General features: G+C 36.7%; 1 protein-coding gene and 1 pseudogene across 1 annotated transcript in view; one reads left to right on the forward strand and one right to left on the reverse strand.

The window, feature by feature from the left end:
• The window catches only part of ABI3BP (ABI family, member 3 (NESH) binding protein), a 199,881-nt gene that overhangs the window by 156,930 nt on the left and 30,159 nt on the right, over positions 1-12,792 (forward strand). Inside the window, exons 45-50 of the mRNA XM_012732963.1 lie at positions 3,232-3,291; positions 4,089-4,136; positions 4,905-4,985; positions 7,303-7,380; positions 9,531-9,593; positions 12,222-12,296. Of these exons, the coding sequence (XP_012588417.1) occupies positions 3,232-3,291; positions 4,089-4,136; positions 4,905-4,985; positions 7,303-7,380; positions 9,531-9,593; positions 12,222-12,296 (405 nt within the window). The remainder of the gene's footprint in view (positions 1-3,231; positions 3,292-4,088; positions 4,137-4,904; positions 4,986-7,302; positions 7,381-9,530; positions 9,594-12,221; positions 12,297-12,792) is intronic.
• Positions 10,775-11,274, reverse strand: LOC101629216 (annotated as a pseudogene).

Raw genomic sequence — 12,792 nt, forward strand, 5'->3', positions numbered from 1 at the left:
TATGCCATGTCTAGAACCCAAACAGAACTGGCTTTTTTCAGGTTCTACCTTGGAGGAATGATTCAGAATTATGAGCAGAGGATTCAGCCTAAGGTTGCCTGGCTCTGAAGAGCTGTGCCCCCTGGGAAGATCTGATTCTACCTCAACGACTATCTTGGTTCTGTGGTCAACCTCCTGGCCTCCAGGCACCTCCAGGATATACCTCAGTCACTGGAAATAAGCTTCAGGGAAAGTCCAGCCAGTTAGTCCCTTCAGCTGTTCTTGTAACCTACTCACTTTGATACATTCTAACTTGTGGCCACACTTCAGCATTTTTGCAGTTCCATTGTTTTCAGTTAAACAGGTGTTTTTTTCCTTCATATTTTTGTTATTACTAAGCTAATTAAGAACTTTTCTGAGTAATTCTTAAAAATGTACTCCATTATGTAAAATGATTGAACTAGCATTCAGTACAGCAGTTATGTGCTTAGATTATTAATTTAAAATATTGCCAATTTTTTAATGAGGGAGAAGCCAGAAAGAATATGAACAGTCACCTAATAAGTGTTTTTTTCTTTTCTCATTTTAGAAGAAAACACATTTAGAATTGAGCAGGCTAGGACAGTAATGGTTAAAATCCCCCCAATTTTATTTTTACTAAAACAGAAGCTGGGATATCAATTACCTCCTTAAGATCATACTCTTACCATCACTGTCCTTCAGTGCTTCTTGATCTTTATCATCCTCTTATTTTTTTAAAGTTCTTCCTAAAGCTGCTTTTTTTTAATTGAAGGTTCTTTTTATAATGTTAGTATTCATAAATCAAATATTTCTTTTTTTATCAGTTTTCCTAAAATGATAAGCTTTCTCATATATAAGAAATCAGAGCAAGAGTATCAGCAATTTGTTCAATATCAGTGTGCCTTTAACATATGTTAGAGAAAACCTCCCAGGTTAAGTCTCAGCACTATCACCTCTATAGCCTGAGTTCAAACCCCCCCCCCCCAGCCAGGGAGCTGACCCACTTGGCACAGCAGACCTCTCCTGTCTTGCCTGCTGCTCCCCTTTTGGTAAAATCTGCCTATTCTGCTCCCCACTTTGTCTCTGGCAAATCCTCTCATCCCCTGTACCACCCCAGTTTATCTATGCAAGAAAAAAAAAACACACACACAGAACATGTTGGTCATTGTCCACTCATAATTGTTAGTTGATTTTTCTTAGTGATAGTAGCCTTTATTCAAAAAGACAGCTAACGTAGTTGAACAGTAAGTTGTTTCAATGAGTGTAAACTATAGTACTGGTAAAACTTCTAAATAAAATCATGCTGTCTTCTCAAATTGTCATTTACATAGAATAGTTTACTGCTGCTGGAAGACTTAGGAATGCTTTTGCTTAATTTAAGAGAGAAATGCCACCTAGGGAAAAAGAAAAAATAACTTGGCAATTTTTGCATTGCAATTGAGCAAGTAGGAGAATGATTTCTATCTCTTCCTGTGAATATTTTTTTTCTTTCCTTTCCACTTTAGAAAGTCTGCTGTGGCAGTTTTTTAAATCATCACTTCATGGTTAAAAAGTGCCAGTTGCAGCAGGAGGAATCCTAGTTTAGATTCTTCAGTAAATTGTAGCAGGGAGGCTCCACATTGTAGTCTAGTGCTGGAACCACCTCAGGTGTTTGTAAACTGCAGGCTGCTTTGTCTGGTCATAACCTTGGCAGAACCAAATCAAAGTGCCTTCTCCTTCACCCTATCAATATTGTTTGGTTTATGACTGGAAATTCCTCCTATTTTACCAGTTGAGCACCCTAAAATACTACATGGCAAAAGTGAAATGTTCATCAGTGTAATAATGGTTTTTCTTGAACATTGCTGACCACTGATCTTTTTGAAATTTTTCTTTTTTTCTTAAAAAAGGTCCAGACTTTCAAGTTCCCCTGGATGCTATCTTTTAAGCTCAGAGAAATTCTGAGTCAAGTTTCTAGACTGTGTACCAAATTCTACAGCTATACTGGTACTTAGTGGCCTAGATGAAGAAAAACATGATATCCAACTTAAATATTCCCGAAAAAAAATTTTTTTAAGTATGCTATATAACCATTTCTATACTAATGTTTTCACCACTTACAGGTGGTGTTTGGGTAAAGGTTTTCTTCAGCATTTTCTGAGGCTGAGTTCCAGCGTGATTCCTAATTTCCCCCAGAATCATATAAGATGTTAAACATTGCAGTGCCTGCCACAGGGCCTCTGGTATTTATGAAATCTGTACTGTGGAAACATCCGTTGGGAAACATTTCAGTTGAGAGTAAAGCTGAGCAGGGCCACCTGGGGAAACTAAGTCAAAGAGCTGTATAAGCTTACCCTTGGAGGAGGTGTGCCATAGAAACCTAGTTCTAACGGTAGGTAAATTCCCCTGATGCTTTCCTCACAGAAAAGGAAGAGATCAAATTTCCAGTTTACTCTTTGATTTTGCCAAAATAAAGTGGGTACAGGCATTTAAAAAATGTAGTGGCTATCAGCTTTGAATATGAGGAGGTCTGTTTTTTAGCAGACATTTTTGTCCTTTTGTTTTCATGTTCTGATGTATTAGGGGACCTAATGGATCCTCCTACATGGGGGACCCCTATATGGGGTACATGATATATACTGGACAACATTCTAGAACTGACAAGAAAGCACATGACCAGCATTTACTGCCGAGCAAGCAGTCTCAAACTTTGCCTGTGGTTTCTTCTAGTAAGCAGTTGTTTCCTTTTGCTCTCTTTCTTCCCATAGTAACTGTTAGTGGTCTTTAGAATTAAATTTGGTTCTCTCAGATGTTTAAGAATTGTCTTAACAATTCTCTCAATTTGCAGGGTTTTTTTGTTTGTTTGTTTGTTTGTTTGGAAATGGTATATTTTCTGTTCCTATCAGCTGAATTTTAGTATGAATATCAAACAGTGCCCAAGTACTGGCAAAAACAGACTTATTATTTTGAAGACAACTTGAGGGGACCGTATTTTCTTGAGTTTAACTCCATTATTTCTTCTTTTTTTTTCCTCCACTAAGGGAACTTCAAAATGAGCTGTTACCAATTTTGTTTCCTGCCACTCGAGTCTTCCTACATGGTGGCATTTTTCCGTTTTGAAAAGAACGAGTATCTCTTGACTTTTTAACCTTTGTGAAACACCTTTGCATTCTGTGTGCTTTCTAGGATGTTTTTCTGTGATATACATGTGACACATAGAATGCCAAGTGTATTACAATCTTTTTCTTTCAGCTCCAAAAGATGTGCCCCTTCCCCATCAGCCAGGCCCAGAAATTTCTCAGAGTGAACCTGGTAAAATCAATTGTTTCATTTTCTCAATTAGGAAATGTATTATCCAAAAAATAGATTCTTAAATACATTTACTTATTCATATAGAACTGGGGTACAGGCCAGAGATGCGGAGGGTGAGAGGATTCGCCAGAGACAGAGTGGGAGCAGAACAGGCAGATCGACAAAATACACTGCTGAGGGGAGCAGCGGGCGGGGTCAGGAGAGGTCTGCCGCGCCATGTGGATCTCCTCCAGGGCAGCAGGGAATCGATCTCATGCAGAAGTGGCTTAAGCTTCTCATTGCTGTGCTTTAACCCGCTGCACCACCAGGAAGGGCCAGTAAATATGTTTTTAATGGTTGTTATATGGTAGAAATTCAGAGAGAATTATGAGTAGAAAATGTATATTTCTTGGGGGGAAGATTTAATCCTGCAATCTACTTGAAGTTTTTAATCTGGTTGCCATGAGAGAATACTACCTAATTAGTTTATCTTTGCTGAATAGAAGATAATGCTAAAATTGTAAGACATAATTACTTACTGTGCCCATTTTCTTCACCTTCTTTAAAATGTAGCTATAACTACATACCAAGTGTGATGGTATTATGTGAAATGTGTGGGATCCTACTCAAAACTTTCCCTGATGAGGGAGAGTTTCAAAGTAATGGCTGAACTAAGTTCCATGGGTGTCATTTTATATATATATTTAACTTCTTAGCATGTTTATTTAAATAGATGGGTGTAGAAACACAGGAACAATTGTTACTTCTCCAGGTAATAATGCTCATAAATATGTTTCTTTGATTTGCTTTTGATATAGTTCTGCAACCTGTTACCTTTAGAATTGACCTACCAGAGACAACAATAGGTAATGGTGTCCTTTATCAGTCAACTCTAATTGTTTTCTTTGCTACCATCAACATTGCAGGTCTTTCTGAGTGATCATACTGAAACATCATCTCTTCTAAAACCATTTTATTGTTATTTTTTCAAAATAAAAGAGCAGTCATTTCATTGTTTTAAAGGCTTTTCTCTGAAGACCAACTTGAGAAGCTCATTACCAAATCCATCTTCACCTACCTTATGTTATCTCCATGTACAAAATGATTCTAATTTATGCATGCATATCTGCCTACCATTCTCTTTCTGTGCAGTGATTCTCAGCTGTAGTGCTGCAACATATTAGCATCTGAAAAGTTGTGCAAGGTGCTAGCCAGTAATTAGTATAGGTGAAAATATTAAGATCTGTCAGTGGTTTATTTTTTCAAAATTGAGCCATTGCCAGGTGACCCTTACAATGATGGTCTCCTCATTGAATTTTAAAACCCTATATGGTCTCTTGTGTGGAAGAAAGGGACAAAGGTACAACTGACAGGCCAACTTTAGCAGGCATGGTTGAGTAATATGTCTGGCAGTGAATGGTGTTTACTAGATAGTAAACTCTGGTGGAAAGAAACAGTTGAGAACCACTTTTCTAACATTCCATTGTCATTTTCCTAGAGGTTCTGGGCACACTGAACTTTCTTCTTCATGACCTATTTAATGTTTTCCAGAAGCAATCTCATGGAATTCCATTCTGATCCAGTGCTAGCTTTTGAATCTGAAAGCTGACAGCCTTGGTACTTGTCTTTTACAGCTCCTTTAGAGACACGAGGCAGCCCTTTCATGCCTATGATTTCACCAAGTCCTAGTCAAGAGGAACTACAAACCACTCTGGGTAAATTTTGTTTTGATATTTCAGTCCATTGCAGACATACCTTGTAGGGATTACACCAAAAGTAGCCACAGGTATGTGTGTTCATGGATTGTTTCCAAACAATAGAGGGTCTCTTACTACTGTTATTAAAACTCATTTTTCTAAATTCTAATATTGGTTCTTATTTACAACCTAAAGTGAGATGTTTTAACACATCTTGAGCTATAAACTGTCCCTAAACAATGTTGTTACTTTCCCTGTACTTTGAAACTGCATCTGTGAAGAAATTTTTCTTCTGGCATTTTTTGAGGGTTTTATTATTACTAATTAAAGTGGTACAGAATGGGAGTTTAAAATAAAACTGTTTAAAAGGTAAGTTAACTTAGAGAACTCACCATCCAATATGAAGACAGGATTTGATTTAGTGACGGGAGTGCATTTCCTGAGCTGCAAGTCTGCATGTATAAAAAGGGTTCTAATGCCCCCCCTTTTTCCTTTAATAATATAATAGTTTATTTTTACATCATTTTGTGCCTTTTTCCATCTCAGTTGCAATCCCCTAGGGTTTCCCATCACCAGATCACCCATGTGCCATCAGCATAGTCCAGTGCATTTCCCTGCTTCCACTTTTTTTGATATCATTCCCCACTCCACCCCCATAAAATGTCTCTGGTATATGGCTGTTCATCATTATCATTATTTTCTCGCCTGCTCTGTTATATTCCTGCTATGAGAGAAACCATCTTGTATTTTTCCTTTTCTTTCTGGCTTATTTCACTAAGCATGATCTTTTCCAGTTCCATCCATGTTGCTGCAAAAGGCATGTGTTTCTTTTTTTGGTTGTTGAGTAATATTCCATTGTGTATATGTACCACATCTTTTTAATCCAGTCATCCATTTTTGGGCATTTCCAATTGTGAATAAAGCACCAATAAACATGGTAATGCCCCATTTTTTTTAATGAATAATGTTTTTTAAAAAAAAAACATTTTGTACATTTTTCCATCTCACTTGTATCCCCTTAGGCCATTTTTTTAAATTTAGACAAGTTACACAACTCATGTTAGTTAGATTGGAGCCAAATAGTCATCATTAGCGCTCCTGCAGTTCACCCCAATGTTGTACATTAAAAGTGTGGGAGGAAAGTGAGCAACAAATTTCTTGGGGGCATCAGGGCAGGCTTCCCAGAGGCTAGGTAGCATTTATAATGGGTCTTCAGGTGGATGTGAGAGTTGAAGTCAAAGTACACAAAGTTCTTTTAGGTTAAAGATAGGTGGGAAAGAAGCCCTGACAAGAAAATGGCAGCAGGTTAACCTGGTGAGCATGTGTTTGCCTGCAGAAACAAGGGTGAGTAAGGCAGGAAGGTTGGTAGGGATGAGCTGCCCATACCCTGAGGAGATGATTAAGGACATTTTAAATGAAGTCCATTTTGTACCTGAAGGAGGGGACATCCTATACCTCTAAATCATACACAACATTGTAAACCAATGTTACCTCAAGTAAATGAGTACATGAATGAAATAAAATCCTTTTTGGGAAAAAAAAAGTGTTAATTACTGACCATATACTCACTTATTGAAACTTGTACACCGAAAGTCAAAGTCACTTATGAAAGTGAAATCACTTTTCAAGAACTACTACTAGATATGCTAATTATCTAACAGCCAATCCCTTTTTAAAAATGTATGATGGTTTATTAAGACAAGAACCAACTGCCAGCTATCACAAACATCTCTCATGTGAACAGAATCCAGACTCCAAAGCGGGGTAGACAAAAAGATTACAGTGATTATTTGCACATGTATTTCCTTAGACCCATCATGTAACCAAGTGAATGGTATAATCGGTGATGTCTGCCTGGTGTCGTGATTGTTTCAAGATAATATGGGGTGGAAGTATCGCCATATTTTGTCAGTAAACATAGACTTTAATTATCACATGGAGTAGATTAAGGAAGATTTCTTATACGGCATAAGTGCACATCTTTTGTATAACCTAATTTCCAAGTCACTTAAATAACATGTGGAATTTATGGACTCGAGATGATAAGAAAGTAGTAAACCAGATAGGAGACACACCCAAGGATAGCCACATCCAGGATCATGAATGATTCTGAGCTAAAAGCTTTTGGAAATCCTTATAATAATCATTAAATAATGTAAGAAGACAACAAATATAATGCAAAAAAGATAGGTAGTAAAATATACCATTAACTTTAAAATTATTATGATTCCTGAACATTTAAAAATGCCATTTACCCTTTTATCAATAAAAAGATTTTTTGAATATGTTCATAATAATTATTTAAAGTGAACTGTTTTACTGTGTTTTTCTCCAGAAGAAATAGACCATTTCACCCAAGAACTCTTCACAACTAAGTTTCCACGGACAACTGAATTGGCAAAGACAACTCAGGGTAATAATACTGCCCCCCCTTGGATAGTAATTTTTTTTATTGTTTGTCTTTAATCAGGAAAAAGGTTTACCTTTAAGAATGTAATTTCTCATCACAGTGAGCCATACTTCCCCCTCCCCCACACCCCCATAGGTGACACCAACCCATTTAGAGTACTTACATGCTCTTCTGTTGAATGTAGGGAAGGTAGTTTCTTTAGATGAAACTTTATGCATTCCCCATCCACCTCTTTCTCCCTTCATCTTCCTAATTTCTCCTTCTGTCCCATCTCCTCAACCTGATAAACACCCTGATATTGTAACCAAAGGAAATTAATAATAAGAATCATTTTTTAAATAGTGACTTAATATTTAAATATCCAGGAAGGTTTTCTCATGGATTTCTTCCATTTCTTTTGGGAGTGAACTCACCCATACAAAATTGATCCTTACGCTTTGAAATAATGTAGGACTGATTATTTCTGTCATTTGTCTTTCCTGTTCTAAGCTTTAAAATGTATGTGCTCTGGAATGAAGTTAAGAATCATGATATGTATTCCTATGAACCAAAGCAATCTACTTTTTTCATGAAATTAACACAAAATGCTGAAATATGTTAAATTGATAGGGAATCTAGCATTCTTAAAGAAAACATTAGCAATTACTCTCATGCTTCATTTTAGCATATGTAAGAATTGTTTTCACATCAGTTCCTTTGTTTACTTGATTATTAAACTTTGAAAGTTCTAAGTTAAACCTAGAGAGCATGTGTCTGTTCTTGGACCCAAGTCTGGCAAAACCTTCCTCATCAGTTTTTACACTAGAAGATTATAAATGAGCTACATTATAATCTTTTTGTAGGTGTATGTATTTTTTTTTAGCTTGATAGAGAAATCATTGTTGATTTATGATTGTATAAATAACTACTCAAGATGTGATCGAGATGATCAAAATGATGTAATCTACTTCATGCTTGAACAAATTTTTTTTTCCCCAGTATTAGTAAAGCATTGCCAAGAAAGTCAGTGGCAGGTGCTAATGTGCAATGTTAAGGAAGACAGGAGGGAAGGGAAAGATGGATGAATTCCAGGATGAAATACACATATACTTTAAAACCTTTGGAAGCAAAATATTTTGAGTGTGTCATGAATTTGCCTGCTACAGTGGTTGTTCACTTCTTAACGTATACAACTAGTCTCCATCAGGAGAGCTCTTTGGGCCAGGACCTGTATAACGGGAGCAGAAAGTGAGAAGGTGGATGGCACCTTGGCCCAGGACTTGTCGGATCGTTGGCTTCTTGTTCATCTTCTTGGTGGGCAGAGCACCTGAGATCACTTTCTCACATCCCTCAGCTTGATGGATGGCACGGAGAGAGTATTTATTTATCAGGGTTCGTGAACTAATTTGAAAGAACAACATATTCTTACTTTTTGTTCTTGCCTTTCTGAAATTATTTTTCTTTTTGCCTTTAACATTTCTTTCTTTATTTTTTATTTTTTAAAAATTTATTTGTGCATACAGAACTGGGATATAGGCCAGAGGCTCAGGGGCGGTGAGAGGATTCACCAGAGACAGAGTGTGGAGCATAACAGGCAGATCTACGAAGTACACTGCTGAGGGGAGCAGCAGGCGGGTCAGGAGAGGTCTGCCATGCCATGTGGTCACCTCCGTGGCAGGCGGGAATCGAACTCATGAGGAAGTGGCTTTAGCTTCTCAGTGTTGTACTTTAACCCACTGCGCCACCAGGGAGGGCCGCCTTTAACATTTCTTAATTACCAAAATAATGTTTGATAGTGACTCCCTAAGAGATATATATGGACAGACGGACATACAGATGGACAGGTAAAGATGGTTGACTTGTATATTTACCATGTTATATAAGCACATGGTAAAATTAATGCCTTTGAAAAACATGGGCTAAATGATGACTTATCCTTAGCACACATTACAAATTACCTACCTCATTTTGTGTATATATTTAATTTCCATCCATAAATATTTTCATTTTTTCTTCCTCTAGCATTAATGCTTGAATGCGTAATTGGAGGTTTCAGAAAACACTTTCTGCTTCCATGCAAAGTATACAAGCTGTTGGTCCCAGAGCTGTGAAGTCTACAATTAGGGGGATTTGGAGTATTGTCTATTAAATATGAAGTATTTCCTCTGTTTTAGCACCACACAGACTGTACACTACTCCTGTGAGGCCCAGAACACCTGAAAAACCGCACAGACCCGGTAAGACATACCTTCTGATAACCTACAGAAACAGCACATCTAGCAAGATATAAAATACATTGAAACAACCAAAGAAACAAAAAGAGATGTATATTCTTAAACTGAATATTTTTAGGTAAACATAAAGGACTTACGGAAAATCTGACCCTTGTAGATAGGTGGAAAAAGTAATGATAAATCCATTGATAGACTTGATAGAGGGGGGTAATTAAGCTGCAGAGACCACTATGGAGCATCATCAATATAAAAGTATTTTTTAGGCAGTGGTGATGCCTACATCACACATCTTTTCAATTTTTCATGTCATTTAGGGTTACCATATCTATTTGTGATGTGATTATTCTTGTAAATACTGCATATTTCTTTTAAAAGATGGCCTCTTCTAAGCATAAGTGTTTTGTTCCCATAGAAGTTTTTTGCTTGATTCAGATAATTAAAATAAAATTTAATAGGTTGCAAACAATTTAAAAGTGATAATTATAGAGTGGAGTATACTTTGAATCTACTAAATTCTCCAAAGTCCCTGAAATCTTCCTCATTGGAGCTTGTTAGTGAAAAATTATCTTCCCAGGGTTGTAAGTAGCTCCTGTGCTAAAAAACAAGTTGGACCAAAGACTGGTATTTTCTGCTCCATTTTTGCTATGATTCTAGGAGTTATAAATTATAACATTAGCTTATAAAATGACTTTTGTTGGTGAACATCTTTGCAGGCACATGGAAGAAAGAACAAATAATAATTTTCATATCCTTAGGTTCATGGAATACTTATGTATATATGTGTGTCCATATATATGTGTATATATATATATGAAGTGTATGTGTATGTGCATATATGTGTGTATGCAAGTTTATATGTGTACAGGCGGTAATTTTCCAACTCTTTTTGTGCCATCCATCCATAAAGGTAATTAGGAACTTTATTAAAAAGAAATCTTTTGCCTCATGATAGCTATTGAGAGTTTAATATGTGGGTAATTAAACATTTCTACAAAATGAACAAGTAACAGTGATGGCAAACATTAACTTAGCATTGATCATGTGTCTTGTAAGAAGGCATTCGAAGAATTACAAAGTAGTTTGAAACAAGCAATGCTCCATAGCTTACTCTCTTAGCCATATACTTTTAATGCTTTTCCTTAGGATTTTTTTTTAACTTTTATTCCTTTTATTTTAAATTTAACTTACTCCCTGGCCATAAGTTTTTGTTCAATTTCTTCTGGGATTTTTTTTTTTTTCCTTCTGTGCATCCTCCTCTTCTGGTTTAGGGGCAATCTGCTTTTTTTCAGTAAGGATCATCTTGATGTAGCAGGGGGAGTCATGTATAGGTTAAACCAACCATGAGCTTTGTAAGTTCTGCAGTGCATCTTAGGGGCTTTGTTCACCTGGATGTTCTCAATGAACAGAGAATCTATATCTATATCTAGACTCTTAAGTTCATCATTACTCTCTGCATTTTTAAGCATGTGCAGTAATAATTCAACACTTTTGGGGCCAACAACCCTGCATTCAACTCCACTGTTTGGCCTGGCCACACCTTCCAGTGCCACCATTGTAATGACAGAATGGCACACAATGCTTCTGTAGAGTGAAGTCCTTTAGATTCTTGGTGGCTTTTTGGATATGCATACCCTTGATGGCCTGGGCAGTTTCACGAGTGTTCTTAAAATGAAAACAGAGATTTGAACCTCTTGATTTGCATGACTTTGTAGGATTTTCTGGATCAAGTGAGTAGTGAACTATTTTCAAAGATGACTAAGGCCGCTCACAGGAAGAGGAGCTCCTTGAGGAATTTTCTAAATGGAGGATAATATAGGTGATTGCTCAAAATTTTGCAAATGCTATGACCCTAAATAGGGGAAATTGAGTAGTTTCATCATCTTCTGTGTTCAGTAATGAACTTGTGCCAAGTTTATAAAGGAAAAGCTTTAGCTATGGACCTTGCAAAGCAAAACCAAATTGAGTTATGAATTAAGGCCTTGACAAATAAATACACTTTAAATTTTGATTTGTCATGGGACATATGAAAGACCGGTCTTCATTTTCATTTCGGAAGGTATATAGTGCTTCTAGATGAAGCAAGGTATTTCTCATTTAAGAACATAACTTAATTTGCCAGTTATTTTTTTCAGTCCTGGTGATCACTCAAAGTACAAACCCAGATTTCTCTTTACAAATTCAAGTCATTTTTTTTTTAAGATTTATTTATTTGTACATACAGAACTGGGGTACAGGCCAGAGGCTCAGGGGCGGTGAGAGGCTTCACCAGAGACAGAGTGGGGAGCAGAACAGGCAGATCGACGAAGTACACTGCTGAGGGGAGCAGCGGGGGGGCCAGGAGAGGTCTGCCACGCCATGTGGTCACCTCCGTGGCAGGCGGGAATCGAACTCATGTGGAAGTGGCTCTAGCTTCTCAGTGCTGTGCTTTAACCCACTGCGCCACCAGGGAGGGCCCTCAAGTCAATGATTTTTATCCCAGAATTCTGGTTTCTACATTCTGAACAATGTTTTTATAAGCATCACTTGTTTAGTGCCCAGTTAAATGATTTTGAACATTATGGAAATATTTGTTTTCTTTGCAAATTTTAGTCAAAAGTTGTCTGAAGTATTTATTTCTCATTTTCATTTTAGTTCTGAATAAGACAATTACCAGGCCTGGTAGACCAAAGCCCAGTGGGACACCAAAAGGCAATGGAATGGAATCAGGTAATCACTGCATTTTATTACTTTTTTTTATTCTATCAAAACTATAAATGTTTTTATTCAGCTTTTATCATTCTGTTGAATTTATACTTCTGTGTCTTAATTACCAATTTTTGAAGTTTCCTAGTAAAAATAAAATTGAAAGTTTTTGTTCTTCTCAGTCAATAAAGGTGTCTCTGAAAGCATTAAGTTTTTGCTTTTCTAAACCTAGTCTACTAAATCAGCTACCTATACAGTTTTGATTATTAAAATTAAGGAAAACAACCAAAGAAACAAAAAGAGATGTATATTCTTAAACTGAATATTTTTAGGTAAACATAAAGGATTTACGGAAAATCTGACCCTTGTAGATAGGTGGAAAAAGTAATGATAAATCCATTGATAGACTTGATAGAGGGGGGTAATTAAGCTGCAGACCACTAGGGAGCATCATCAATATAAAAGTATTTTTTAGGCAGTGGTGATGCCTACATCACACATCTTTTCAATTTTTCATGTC

The sequence above is a fragment of the Condylura cristata genome, unplaced genomic scaffold, assembly GCF_000260355.1.
Source record: "Condylura cristata isolate star-nosed mole 26May11 unplaced genomic scaffold, ConCri1.0 scaffold00003, whole genome shotgun sequence".
Taxonomy (NCBI): Eukaryota; Metazoa; Chordata; class Mammalia; order Eulipotyphla; family Talpidae; genus Condylura; species Condylura cristata.